Below are 14951 nucleotides of genomic sequence, written 5' to 3'. Positions count from 1 at the left end.
CAGACGAATGACTTTCTTTTACATCAATAAAGCCAAATGGCCTAATGCCATGTATTTACCATCAGGGTTAAAGCTATGATATTACACATCATTAACAATACCCTCAATGGAGTAAGATGGGAAGAAAATGTAAATATATATTTTTAAAAAAATATCTTTGCTCTATTTATGGTTAAGAGGATAAAAGCAGACACACCCTCACACAACCAAACAGAATCCTTCAGATTTCAGACTGCTATAGAAAACCTTGTCAAATGGCCTTCAAGCATGTTACAATGTTTAGCAAACATGCACTTTACAAACTTAGTTATGACTAAGTCATTATTTGTGAAATATAAATTAAAGGCTGAAGCTGCAATATCCCTTTTCATAGGTTTGCAGAAATGGTTTTGCTGGTTAAATATTCTACAGTACCAGAAAACATGGAGGCTACTATAATCCAGAGTACAAATGTAGTGGCATCTCTAGAGCCAGGACAAAATCATTCAGTCTCCAGGCTTTGTGAATGATTCTAGGCCGGCAAAAACTAAAGCCAGTCCATTTGTTCGGACTTCTGCAGGCAATTTAAACTGAATCGAATTTGACATACCTGTGGACCTGAGCCATAGAAGTGGTTTCAAATCTAAAATTATTTTAAGTTCATCAAATAACAGAGAGAGTGTGGGAATAAAAGTGTGATTCAACTGAAGTAGAGGAATTTCTGAAGTTAAAATTGAAACATGCTATTGGAGGAAGAGGCTGTGATTGAGGTTGTTTCATTGGTGACAGGGCAGCTCTTGTATATGGAATACCAAGTGCAATGTTTAATCTTGGATCACTGTATTGGGGAGTACAAAAATAACAACATATTAAAATAACAGAAAGCTTACTAAGATGGAATAAATCTCCAGTGGTGGTTATTCCTTTTATTAAATTACTTGTGTTTCTCTCCATTTGTTTATTGTGAATGTTTCTCAACCTTATTTAGGGTATCTGTATTTCAAGAATATTGTTTTCTCGCTATGGACTATAGCTAAGTGGAACAACAGATCCTGTGTGGAGTCAGAATGACATTACCTTAATCACTTAATAAGTGTAAATCCACGGGGCCAGGATCCCACACAGAAGATTAAAATCCAAAGAGGCAGAAGGGTGCTATAAAATGCCAATAATGGGCTAATTCTAATTAATAATTCAAGGGTGATTTCTGTAGTTTAATACTATTACTGTACTAGGAAAATCAAACCCAATCTTGTGAGATGAAAGAAAAATGATTCAGCTGCCCACAATTTGTCAGGGTTTTGTATTGCTGAATAATAATGAGCCTTAATAATGGACAATTGGACACAAACACAGTGGCCAGAGGAGTACCACATACCTGAGAGATATTCACAGAAATGATAAAGGATAGAAGTTCTTTACCTTAAGGGGTTACTCTTAATTTCTCTTGCAAATAGCACTTGATAAAGATAGACTAACTAATCACATATGAGTTTGATACAATGTTACACACAAACCACTTTGCAAGCAGGAACAAAATGAGATAATGCAGTTGTTCATTATAAAAAAATCTAATGCCTATATTAAAATTTGTACAGGGTTCATTCATATTAATTATCGCTACTGTATAACATTGTCCTTTCTTGATAATGTTTTAAAGATGCATCAAAGATTATTGTTCTTATTGTAATAATCAATTGTAAAGTTGTACGTTGTCAGGCACTATATAACAGAAATAATCAACTCAAAGACATGCAGAATTAGTAAAAAATACAAATATTTCATTCATTATATGTAATTGATTGATTGTTGACCAATTATATTTACTAAAAAATGTGCATGCACATGACATGTTAAGAAAGCTATTATGTTGTATCCTGTACTCAACAGCCATATCCAAACTGTCTGTTCATGGACAGACAGCAACATGCTGATACAGTGCATCTTTACATGCACAATTGACATTAACGTCATGCTATTATGAGCAATATGAAATGAAATTCTCTGATCAATATGCTCTTATTTTCCTTCCCAAATCTCTTATCTACCTTCCCTTCAGAAAAAAAAATCCATAGAATATAACAATTTAATGCAAATTTTGATGTCACACATAGTTACTATTCACCTCATTAATAAACTATATATCATTATAAATCACTCATGTCACTGTGATATACTTCCATGACAGTCTCGTAATAAGAGTACACCAAGATTCTACTGTCTCCAATAATGGACAACCATCCAAAACCCATTTTTAATGTCACTATAATAGCTGCTTCATTTGAGCAATTCTGGTATTTTTCTATTTTTATCATTTGTAGTTTTCATTTTATTTTGACGTTAAAAGTCAAATGGGAAGCATGTTGATTGACGGAGTTTATCAGCAACTGAATTGTGAGTGAATAACTGACTAAGAGCAATGAAATTATTTGAACAGCTTTCAGAAAGAGTACTTCAGGAAAGAAGTACTATTCAGCTTTGGACCTGCTTATGGCATTCTGATTGTACATTTGACTTGATTACAATATATTAGCTGCATACAGCCTGCATAATAATCTGTCAGAAGGGAAGCTGTAACACTTATCTTGTGGAATGGTTGGAGTGGGTGCTAAACCTCAGACCCTGGAGCACGAGCAGGCATCTGGCAGTGGAAAAATGTGCTGTTTGGTGCGAAGATGGGACCAATGAAAGGTGCCAAGAGAACAGTGGAGGAACGGAAGATAGTCAGTTGGGATACACCCAGGAGACAGCAAATGCTAGAATCTGGAGCAACAGAATCTGTTGGAGGAAGTCAATGGGTCAAGCAACATCAGTAAGAAATAAAGAATGGTCAGAACACTTCATCAAGACTCATTTGGGATAGTTGAGTTGGAGGAGGATGGAATATATTCTCTGAGTGATAAATTTAAAAAGACTGCATTCATTTTTTTTCTTGTGGTTTGTAGTAAATGTACTCATTTATACAGTGGATGCCAAGGTTCTTTATTGATTTGCTTTTGTGATCTAAAAATTCCTTGGGTATATTTCTATAAAACAAATAGAAAAGTTCTTACTTATTATTCTACAGACATATAATATATTCTGCCTTTGCCTTGGATTCTTGTACCTTGCTCTGACATTTCAATGGCTTTTGAAAGCTCGTGGGGAGAATTATGCGTGTGCTTGTATTTTACACTCCATTTTTGATGGATTAGGGAAGGAATAGGGTCAGAATAAAACAGTAGGGAAAAGGCCTGGAAGAATATCAGGGTTTGGGTCAGCTATTGGGGATAGTGGTAAGGGTGATAGTTGGATCAGTGTTCTTGGATTGAGGGAGGGAAGGGAATATGGTGATAATTATGACCTCAGAGTCAGGGATCATTGTAGAGGCTGTGCTAGATTCCAGGCAGATCACCTCAAAATGAAGCTGAAACCAGCGTCAGACTTTGACTTTAGTGGTTATGGGCATCACGTGGTTGATTTGTGAGGCGAACGGCAGAGAAGTAGTGTCCTGCCACACAAGTGGCTGTCTCTCCCTCTGTTCAGGATCCTTTGCTGCACAAAACAACCTTGGAGTTCAAAGGTGTTTACAGCAGATCTTTGATTTTCCATTTTATGTTTAACTTTTCAAGTTAAATTTCACATTGCACAGAAAAATGACCCTTCCTCCAATTTCTAGGCAATGTACTTTTTAAGCATACGACTCTAGTGAAAAATTGTGGGAAAAGGGGACAGCAGAAAATACAGAAGAAAAAAATTGCTTTATGGGCAAAGTTAGGTCTCAGTATGGAAGCAATGATTGGCAATAAGGTCTGCTAGTCTTTGAATTATCGACCAACAAATGATTGGTGCAGGGTTCCAAGATTATCAGTGTATGATATACAAAATACTTTAATACATGATTTGCAATGAAACATAACACCTGAGAAACGTCATCAAATAAAAGTTGTCTTACATTATGCTTTCCAACAATATTATCAAAAGGAAGCTCAGGACTCCAGGAACCTTCAGTAAATGTTGCAGTGCTGTTTTTTGTGTCGCAGGATGTACTGGATTCTTTCATAATGTCTTCAGGAAGAGTTAGTAGGCTTTCTTCTGGCTGTTTTATCAGGTACGTTTCTATGTTATGTTTTCTCAGAAACTCATTTCTCTCTTTTCCGTGCCCTTCCTCCACCTCATAGTCATCGTTCAAACAATCCAGTGTCGCCTTGGAAATGTGAATCCTCCTGCAAAATAGCAGAGGAAAAGAAATACATTTAGATCCCCACATAGAATCGGCTCCCTCAGAAACCTTAACGACAAAGGGATTTGTTTGAATTTATCATTGGATGAAAATTAAATTGCTTATGGCTTGAGCATAAGACAGGATATTTACCCAGGGATCCCACCAGATTCCAGTTTGTTTGCAATATCAACATCCCAGGACCAAACATCAAATTGCCATTTTCGAAGGCCAAGCACTCCACAAAGTACAGATCCGGAGTGTATGCCTATACGCATGTCGATCTCATGTTTTGTGTGAATTCTCACATACCTATAAAACAAAAGTAATAATGACAGATTTTCAAGCATTAATTTCCATGGATCATGGATTTCCTAACCTCCAGACCATAATCAGTGAGGATTGGTAAGAACATCTCCTCCAAAATTTCCATCAGTACCAGAGCACCACAGGGCCGCGTCCTTAGCTCCCTGCTCTACTCACTTTACATCTACGACTGTGGCTCAGAATGACAATAACACACTCTACATGGTAGTGGGTTGTATAAAGAAAGTCAACATACAGGAAGAAATTGAAAACTTGGCTAAATGGTGCACGAACAACAACCTTGCACTCAATGTCACCAAAACTAAGGAGCGGATTGTTGATTTCAGGAAAGGAAAGCCAAAGGTAAACAACCCAGTGATCATGGGGGGGGGGGGGGGGGTGGGAAATCAGTGGTGGAGAGGGTGGGCAAATTTAAGTTCTTGGGAGTCACTATCTAGAAGGGACCTAAAACATTAATGGCATCATGAAAAATGCACATCAGTACCTCTATTCCCTGAGGAGTTTGCAGATGATTGGTATGACACCAGAAACCCTGTCAAATTTTCACAGATGTGTTGTGGAAAGTGTGCTGACCGGCTGCATCGGGGTCTGGTATGGGAACACCCCTGAGCATAAAGCCCTCCAAAAGGTAATGGACCGAGCCCAGGACATCACAGGCAAAACCCTCCACACTATTAAGAACATCTACAGTGAACACTGCCATCGGAGGGGAACAGCAATCATCAGGGATCCACATCACCCCGCACATGGTCTGTTCTCGCTGCTGCCATCAGGAAAGAGGTGTAGATGCCACAAGATTCAGGTTCAAGAACAGCTGCTACCCCTCTACCATCAGATTCCTCAATAACTTGGACACTTTATTGATGTTTTGAATTCTCTTTGTATTGCAGTCTGTTTACAGTTCTTTATTTGTTTACATGTATATGTTGTGTACATTGGGTACCATTTTTTACACTACCAATAAGTGGTAATTCTGGCTCACCCACAGAAATAGCATCTCAAGGTTGAATGTTCTCTGACAATAAATCTGATTAAAAACTGCTCTGTGTTGTAATCGTTACCTGACATTGTGTAAATAGAAACAGGCCAACTTCTTCAGTAAGAGAATATTTTAAAGTTTCACTGTGCTAATATTCACAGCAGTTCCGACTCCATCGTAATGTCCTAGTTCATTTATTATCGACTTTGAAGCAATAATGGTGAAAATGTTTTTTCCAGTCTAGCTTGATCAGCTGTTTGCTTATTGTCTGCAAAGATGGGAGATATATCCAGCTTCAGTTTGATACACACTTCCCTCAAGTGTGAAACATCAAGGGGGGAGTTGGCGGCGTGGAATTAATTACAAACTTAATTTTTTTTTTAAAAAGGTAAAGTGGTTTTAAAAATTTCTTAAAGGTCACTAAAGATGGCTACAAAAATATCCAGAACTCAAAATGCAAAAAAAATACTGTAATTGAATTTACTTTGATGGATGAAACTAGGCCTAGCTTGAATACTCAGTCTCCATTTCTGGTTCCTCTCCAGCCCTGACTGACGAAGGCTCCGCAGTAAGGATTCAGGCTCCTTCGCCACCTTCTCGGAGAGCTGGGGAAGATGGCACTGGAGCACGAAAGAAAACTACAGAAGTGATTGTAGAAACAACGCACATGCATGGCACGGAAGCGATCGAGTCAGAGTCTATTGACCCGACTCCATCAGTGATCGATGGTCAAACAAGGGCTAAGCAAAAAGCCCGCCTGTAGTTTCAGCCCCTGGCAACTTCAACGGAGGAGGGAGAAAGAGAACCAGGAGTAGAAAAAGAAAGCCTTCTGCCACAGACACAAGGAGAGGAATCAGAAGAAGAAGGAGACCAATATATTCAAGGTAAAATGGATGCACATTATGTTACCCCAAAACCTCTTGACCCACAGAGTTTTGGTAAGATTTTTTTTTAAATGGATTCAATTAATCAGAAAATGGATGCAAATTTTACTACTCATTTGGGAACTAGTAAAGAGGAAATGACTGTAATGAAGGCAGATATAGCAAAGTGTAATAAAACTGTTGATAAAATCAAAATTAAAGTTCAAAAATTTGAGGAATATTTCCAGGAATGTTATATGGAGGTGGACGAATGTAAAGATACAGTTAATAAGATAGAATATTCTTTTACGGCGTGGGATATTCGGAAGAAAGATTTATTGTAGAAAGTTGAAGAAATAATGTGAAAATTGTTGATTTGCCTGAGCACTTTGAAGGCAATAACCCAGTAAATTCTTTTTAAAATTGGCTGCCTGAAATTTTGGGATCAGACAATTTTCAAAATGGTTTGGAACTTGATAGGTAAAAAACGTATCTAGGGCAACCGCCACACTCTATTTTGATTTAATGTCTACGTTACCAAGATAGAGAAATTATTTTTAAAATGGCAGTTCAAAAAGCCAGGGAACAACGAAGTCCTTTAGTGATTCAGAATAATAGAGTATTTTTCTAAGTAGATTTAAGTAATGAAATTGTCAAAAGAAGAGAAGAATTTAATCCAGCAAGATCAGTTTTGTGGAAAAAGGGATATAAATTTGCTTTTCCATACCCAGCAGTTCTTAAGTTTTTTTATGGTCAATATCAAGCTCAATTTTTCACTAATGAGTCTGAAGCTTTGGAATTTTCCAATTCATTGCCTAATATTAAAGCAGAATGGAAGACAATCTTCTGTGTCTCAACAAATCAAAGGGATCAAGAAAAATCGAAAGGAGGAATTTCACCTGGAGGACAGCCGACTGAGGCTCAAGTTAAAATCGATGGTGATCAAGTTAATAGAGACTTTGAAGAAGCTCATCATTCTTAATTTATTTAAATTAAATTTTGATATTCTGTCTTCATGACACTAGTGGCGAGGGACACTTCTCATTATTAAGGGAGTTACTAATCGGCATTCTTGGGGTTTTATTTTTTTTTAAACTTTTGGGGTTTCTTAAAAAAGTGTGAAACATCACCATAGTAGGTAATTCTGTCAATGTGATCTTGCTAAACTTGCTGGAGTAAATTTCTTGATTTATTATTGAACAGTTTTCAGAAATATTGACCCGTATCTCAAAGGTTTTGTTAATCAATACCTTAACTTGAAAATCTGTCTGTCTGCTGGTTTTAATACTTAATGCATTGATACTGAATAATCCAACTTCCTTCTTTTCTGAATACATTTACAAATCATGAATTTAAATTATAAAAATCTGCAAATTCTGAGTTTGAGTACAAGAAACTCAGCAGGTCTCGCAGCATCCATACGAAGTAAAAGGTAACAACTTTTCAGTCCAGAGCCCTTCGTCAGGAATGTATAAACAAGTAAGGTCTATCTGCTTCCTGTTTTATTGTGAATTCCAATGGAAATCACTCCTATGGCTTGTCTTAGTCTTGGATCTGCAGCCTGTCTGAATGTAAGCCATCTTTCAGCAAATATAACAAAAAAGATGACTATGTGCTGCCAGAGTTGCTGTAATGCCACAACTACTGCTGGCACAGTCCGAGAGAGCACAGTTCTGCTCCAAAGGGTTCAACTGCCCAGTGCTCTATATAGGCTTTAAATGGCCTGTTAAAGGAGTCAACAGTATTTGTAAGTCAAATCCTGCAACTGTGGAGATCTGTACCCAAGATGGCAGTGCTTGTGCTTGGCAGCAGCAATGAAGGGCTGCAGACTCCGAGGGAGCAGCAATGAAGGGCTGCAGACTCCGAGGGAGCTGCAATGAAGGGCTGCAGACTCCGAGGGAGCTGCAATGAAGGGCTGCAGACTCCGAGGGAGCTGCAATGAAGGGCTGCAGACTCCGAGGGAGCTGCAATGAAGGGCTGCAGACTCCGAGGGAGCTGCAATGAAGGGCTGCAGACTCCGAGGGAGCTGCAATGAAGGGCTGCAGACTCCGAGGGAGCTGCAATGAAGGGCTGCAGACTCCGAGGGAGCTGCAATGAAGGGCTGCAGACTCCGAGGGAGCTGCAATGAAGGGCTGCAGACTCCGAGGGAGCTGCAATGAAGGGCTGCAGACTCTGAGGGAGCTGCAATAAAGGGTTGCAGACTCTGAGGGAGCAGTGGACCGACAAGACACCAGTGATGGGGACCCCTTCCCTCCATTGAGGAGGAGAAGCAGAGGAAATGACTCTGCGGGATGGTGACCGTGACAAAAAACCAACAGGGGACTCAGTGGCTGAGGGATCTACACGGACTGCATGTTGTTTGCAGCCGGGGGACCAACAGAGGCTGTGTGCTGCTGCAGACTGGCTCATGAGAATCAGATGCAAGAGTCTGAAGGATGCTGAGGGCCAGAAGGGCCCCCAAAGTGTCTCGGTCACTGAAAGCATCCAGGCCAAGGTCTTCTTATGCCCCCTTTGAGCTCTTTCCTTAGCCCTTTCCTTAGCTCTTTCCTGGCTACCATATACTTCTGATGAGCCCTTCCTGTTTCCTTCTTCCTCACCTGCTTCATCAACCACAGTTCACTTTTCCTACCATCTTTTCCCTTTCCCAGTGGGACAAACCTATCCAGAACCCAACACAAGTGGCCTCTTCTCCACATTTGTTCTGTTCTTTCACCCTTGAACATCCGTTTCCAATTTACTCATGCTAGTTCCTGCCTCATCCCATCATATTGATCCCTTCCCCAATTAAACACTTTCCCATTTTGTCTGCTTTTATTCTTATCCATAGCTATGCTAAAGCACAGGGAGTTGTGGCCACTCTTACCAAAATGCTCCCCCACCAAGAGGCCCACCACTTGATCAAGTTCATTACCCGAACCAGATCCTGTATGGCCTTTCCTCTCATCGGCTGGTCCATATACTGTGACATGAATCCTTCTTGAACACACCGAACAAATGCAACCCCATTTATCCCACTTGCAGTCAGGAGGTGCCAGTCATTATTAGGGAAGTTGAAATCACCCATAACTACAACCCTGTATTTCCTGCACCATTCCAAAAATCTGCCTAAGTGCAAATCCTTTCTCAAGAACAAGTCAAATAATGAAATTTTAAAGAGCATTTTTAATCTAAATGCCATGACTTCCCATTACGTCCATCCTGTTGAACTGCCCCCGCCCTCCTCCCACCATTCATCTCAGTGGACCTATTGATTATTTGAAGAGAAATTATCAGTGATTGTCTGAATTTTCAAAGAGTACACTACAGGATGTTTTTTGCTGCAAGATGCACAAATTCAAATTGATGGCTGATAATGAGAAGGGATCATGTATAAAAATAGTTCTTATGCACTGCTTGGAATTGATATGGAAAATGATGGGATTTTAGTTGGAGTAAAATGGGAATGGGACCCATAAAAGAGCATTTTAAAATATGGTACAGCAATATGTGAATCTCTGGACAAAATATGCATAAACAAGGCTTCAGTGACAGTATCAGTAGTTTAAACTGGAATAAAATGAATAAGTATTTGCTGTAACATACTCCAATGCATTTTCCTTTCCCTTAACGCAACCAAATAGTTTATAATTTACTGAAGCAATTTTCAAATTTCATGGCTCAGATGCTAAGTGGACAAACTAGGTTATGCATGTTATTGAGGCCTCTAGTATTGTTTTTGTGAACTTGCATTCACAAACTGTCTTTAAACATGAAAAATATCCACGTGTTTCACACAGAATGAAAAACGTGAGCACTAAATTGTAGAGAAAAAGTTGAGACGAAAGGTCATGTAGGAAATGCTATGAGGCAGGGAGTTACAGAAGGGGAGGTGAAGATGGGCAAATATTATGTGTCATGGGTATTGGAAGGAGAGGAGAGGCAAGTGGAAGATGTACCAGTCAAAGGCTTAACTTGAATGACCAATATTCAAAGTAACCAGAATCAATAATTCTCAAGAATCAATTACAAAATTTTAAGGTCTGACATGTTAAATATTAATTACTTCCCAAACCAGGGAGCCTAATCCAAATTTGCCATCAAAGTTCCTGACAATGCAGATATTAGGGTTAGGAATATAGGACTGTACTTGTTTCATGATTCTTATTTGGTTTACTAGACTTTAAAGAAACAAAGCTGTAAGTAGACATAAAAATAACCTTCCGAAGCCAAAGTAATTACAAGTCTTGGGATGTAAAAAAAATGCAGTTGATGAAATTTAAAAAGGCTAGCATTCAGTAAAATTCAATTTCCATGACGGAGGACAGCATAAAATGAAAGTTTACTAATTTAGTTTACACCTCCAGTCCAGCTTCATAAAATTGTTAGATACATTTTTAAATGTAATGTGTTTTTCATGATTCTAAGATATTTCAAAATGTTTCATCATCAAACTTCACAATGTCAGTGGTAAATCCATAAATCAACTTGCAAAGTCTCACCAACAAGTCTAATTTCCCTTCATGAGAAATGATGAAAGAATCTATTTTAGTTTTTAATGAGTTTGGTTGAGGAATAAATGTTGGGTAGAATATTGGCAGAGCTCCCATGATCTTTCTCACATTAGAAGGTGGGCCTGCGAGGGCATGTTGGTTAACATCTCAATAAAAGGCATAAAGTTCAGTAGTACAGTAGAAGCTACACATTGCTCTGATATATCTAAATCTCAGTATCAGGCTGATAGATCAAAGATGGGGCTTTTATCTGCAGTCTTCATACTTAAGAACAGAATCCACCACTCCTTTGCTTTTGTCTAAAACCTCCACCATTAACATGGATGTGGGAAAGCAGCAAAGCAAGTTTTATGGATCCAATAAAAATGAATCATGGTGTTTCTTACATAAAGTAACAATAAGGGATTGAAGCTAAATATCCCCCTGATATAGTTTACATAGAAATGGAAAACAATCAAAGATTTTTCAAGATTGACCAAGTATTTAAATAATAGCACATGCCACTTTTATAATAAACAGAATGATTCATAATAGTTAATTAAGGCTCAACTTCTAAAAATCAATTTAAATCTAAGATGGAAATATTCTTAATTACTACACTTAAGTTTTACTAAATTACTACATTTCAGTTTTAATTATTGTATATACACACAAAACTTTAAGTGCACTATAAATGCTTACTAGGACAGTGAGATTTTTAATATGCTGAGGGAGATAAGCAGAATGGTGATGGATTTACCTTATTGTATTGATCATACTAAGACCCATTTCAACACAGCAGTGTGCGTGGTCTTGACGTGGCTCAGGAAGTCCAGATACACAATAATAGCAATCTCCAAGGATTTTAATTCTTAGACAGTGATGTTCCTAAGATATTATTGAAAACTTTGATTAATACACTGGCTTCCATAATTGTATCATGGTACCTTTTACAATTCAACCAAATATTCACTGCTTTATGATAAATGTTGCTATACATTTATAATTAAGTAAATATTGTTGCAGATTGTAATAGTTTTGCATTTATTGAATGTTCTGACAATTGTAATCAGCCATTTCTCTTTCCTTTAATGAATGATGTGGAATACTTGCACATCACAGGATAATGTAACATTCTGTACAGAAAATATTTCATGGTTTTCTGTGACATTTGTGACTAGAAATGCTAATTACCGAGTTCTAAAGAACACAACATGATCCAAATCAGCTTAAAAAGTGATATATATTCCAGTTATTGAAGCAAAATAGACTGAATAAATTGCGATGAAAAGAAAGTGGTTATTTACTCTGTGCCAAAAAGTTGAAAATCTATGAAAAATACAAAATAATTGTTTTATGGCAATAGATTACATGTAGTAAAAGGACATCCGTATTACAATGGCCGAATCTTTTTTAAATTTAACTAGCCTATCTGAAAATGAATCTAGCATTGGATTAAAAAATAGATTGATAGCAAATGACTCAAGTAACATTAATCAAGAGGCTCTACTGAAAATGTATGCAAATAAATTAGAATGGTTTCAAAATAAAATCTTCAGTTGAGGCAATGCAAGTCCTATTAGTGGAGAGATTAAGATAACATTTAAATAAATAGCTTCCCAATTTTGCCCAAAGGTATATATAAGGAATTACCAAACTACTAACAAAATTGGAATATACTTGCTTTAACAACATTGTGATTTTCTCCGAACCTGAAGCACTAAAGGGTGGCCTGCAGCTGCAGGATCGTCATTACAAATGTGCTGGAGAAACTCAGCAGGAACTGCAACATCGATAGGAGGCAAAGATATATAACCAATGTTTCAGGCCGGAGCCCACCATCAAGGGATGAGCAAAAAGCAGGCAGGTGCCTGAATAATAGGTGGGGGGAATGAGAGAAGAAGTGGCAGGGGGAGGAGCACAGGCCAACAGCCAAGGGGCTATAGGTGGTCATGAATAGAACATAGAAGGGCAGGAGAGAAAGGCAGAGAATTGATTGGGGAAGGATTAGCTCTGTGAATGTAGTACTGGAGAGAAGGAGACAGACTGATAGGAAAGAGAGAGAGATGGAGGGGCTAACAGATACTGGAGAAATTAATGCTAATGCCATCTGGTTGGAGAGTGTTGTTTCTACCATTTGCAGGTGATCTTAGTTTGGCAGTGCATGACAGATATGTTGGCATGAGAACAGGGCAAAGAATTGAAATGGATTGCCACAGGTAGAACCCTGCTATTTTGTCTTCCCTGATCCAGTCCTACGTCGCGATACCTCACACGTCCTCCATCACTTCAACAACTTCCAGTTCCTTGAGCTTGACTACCTCATCTTTATCATGAATATCCAATCTCTACATACCTCCAACCCCCACATCGAAGGCCTCAAAACTCTTTGGTTCTTTCTCAACAAAAGACCCAACCAGTCCTTCTCCACCACCACCCTCCTCCAGCTGGCAGAACTTATTCTCACCCTAATCTCTCTCTATCTATTGCTATGTCTCCTTTCCCCCAGCTCCCTGCCCCTCTCTTTCCTATCCCCGTTTCCTTTCCTCCATCTCTGCATCCACAAAATGACCCCACTTCACTAATCAATTCTCAATTTTTCTCTGCTGCCCTCCTCTCCATGTTTACTTATGACCTCTTGCCTGTTGGCCTGTGCTCCACCCCCTCCCTCTCCTTTCCTTCACTCATTACCTTTATATTCAGGCACTGCCTGCTTTTTGCTCCTGCCTTGACAAAGGGCTCAGGTCTGGAATGTTGGTTATGTACCATTGCCTCCTATGGAGGACTTGGAATCTGCTGAGTTTCTCCAACACTTGTGTGTTTACTATGATCACAGCACCTGTAGACTTTCTTGTTTCGCTTCATCATCATCACTTTCCCAACTGAAGTATGTTACCACTTCTACAACTCAGACAGCACCCTGGACACTTTGCCGGAGGCCATTGAGGTCATGATGCTTCTGATCTACAATATTTTGCCGTCTGTGGGATTCTGATGCAACATGTACCCCACAGAGACTCCAGTGTGAAAAGACAATGCTACTGATTTTTATTCTGCTTTGGCAAAGAACATCAGGTGTTACAAGTACACAGATTTGAAAAAAAAATTGATTTCTGACACCACGGACTGATGTCAATTGCACCAATTATGCTTTGAAGGCACTATATATGAATTAATACATAGAACATTAAATAGTACAGTACCCTTTGGTCCACAATGTTGTGCCAACTTATATAAGCCTACTTCACATCAATCAACCTCCCTCTCTCTCAAAAATCAGAACCCTCCATTTTTATTTTATTTTATTTTTTACATTCACATTCCTTTCTAAGAGTCTCATCATTATCCCTATTGTATCACCACCCATGACAAATTATTTCAGGTACCCACCACCACTCACTGTGTACAAAATCTACCTCTGATATCTCCCCTAAACTTCCCTCCACTCACCTTAAACACACACCCTCTGGTTTTGAAATTCTGAGATAGATTACATGAACAGGTAAATTCCCTCAATTGTTAGCTGAGGATGCCACCCAAACATGATAGTCACTGCCAAGAAATAGTTGTGAAACATTCATTCATCACAAGTCTGTTGCTCTCTCCATCAGTTACCCACTGTACCAAATCATACTGGAGTTCAAGGCAACTCTTCCCACCTGGCTTTTAATTCCATTGTGCTAAGGAAATGTATCTGATGAAAACAATGTTGCACTCACTAATGTATGAGCAAACAATTGGTATCTTCAAATAATACTTCCAGGAACCGATTTCATCTGCATATTCTTTGCATTGTGGGGAAGAGTGGTCTGTTTTTTTCAAGTTGCATGTTTAGGCTCATGTCTTGTCAAAGGTCACAGTATGAGAGGAGAAAGAAGATAATGGGGAAGGGGAGAAAGTGAGAAATTTGGAATGGGAGGGGAAGAGAAAGAAGGCATGTTCCTCAGGGACTGTTAAATATTAACACAAACAGACAAAACTTTGAATGAGTACAATTCAAATTTTGACAAAATAAAAATTAAAAATGTCAGCCAATCATCCATCTTTAACCTCGTTCACATTGCCAGGGTGAGACCAAACAAACTTTTCCCAGACTGTGGAAACCTGTTGCCTTTTATTGAAAAAGATAGGAG

The 14951-nt window shown here is 38.6% G+C and overlaps 1 protein-coding gene and 1 long non-coding RNA gene across 3 annotated transcripts in view; one reads left to right on the top strand and one right to left on the bottom strand.

Annotated features, from left to right (window-relative positions):
- The window catches only part of LOC138755523 (uncharacterized), a 143406-nt gene that overhangs the window by 76298 nt on the left and 52157 nt on the right, over positions 1-14951 (top strand). For both annotated transcript variants that reach the window (XR_011352360.1, XR_011352359.1), the window contains exon 5: positions 6032-6370. This is a non-coding gene — a long non-coding RNA (uncharacterized lncRNA). The remainder of the gene's footprint in view (positions 1-6031; positions 6371-14951) is intronic.
- adcy8 (adenylate cyclase 8 (brain)) overlaps positions 1-14951 on the bottom strand; it is a 102944-nt gene that overhangs the window by 66795 nt on the left and 21198 nt on the right. The window contains exons 5-7 of the mRNA XM_069921665.1: positions 11579-11706; positions 4334-4492; positions 3914-4184 (exon numbers count right to left, since the gene is read on the bottom strand). Coding sequence (XP_069777766.1) covers positions 3914-4184; positions 4334-4492; positions 11579-11706 — 558 coding nt within the window. The remainder of the gene's footprint in view (positions 1-3913; positions 4185-4333; positions 4493-11578; positions 11707-14951) is intronic.

The sequence above is a fragment of the Narcine bancroftii genome, chromosome 2 (assembly GCF_036971445.1).
Source record: "Narcine bancroftii isolate sNarBan1 chromosome 2, sNarBan1.hap1, whole genome shotgun sequence".
Classification (NCBI taxonomy): domain Eukaryota; kingdom Metazoa; phylum Chordata; class Chondrichthyes; order Torpediniformes; family Narcinidae; genus Narcine; species Narcine bancroftii.
The sequence above is the reverse complement of the archived record's forward strand: the minus strand, read 5'-3'. Positions and strand labels throughout refer to the sequence as shown.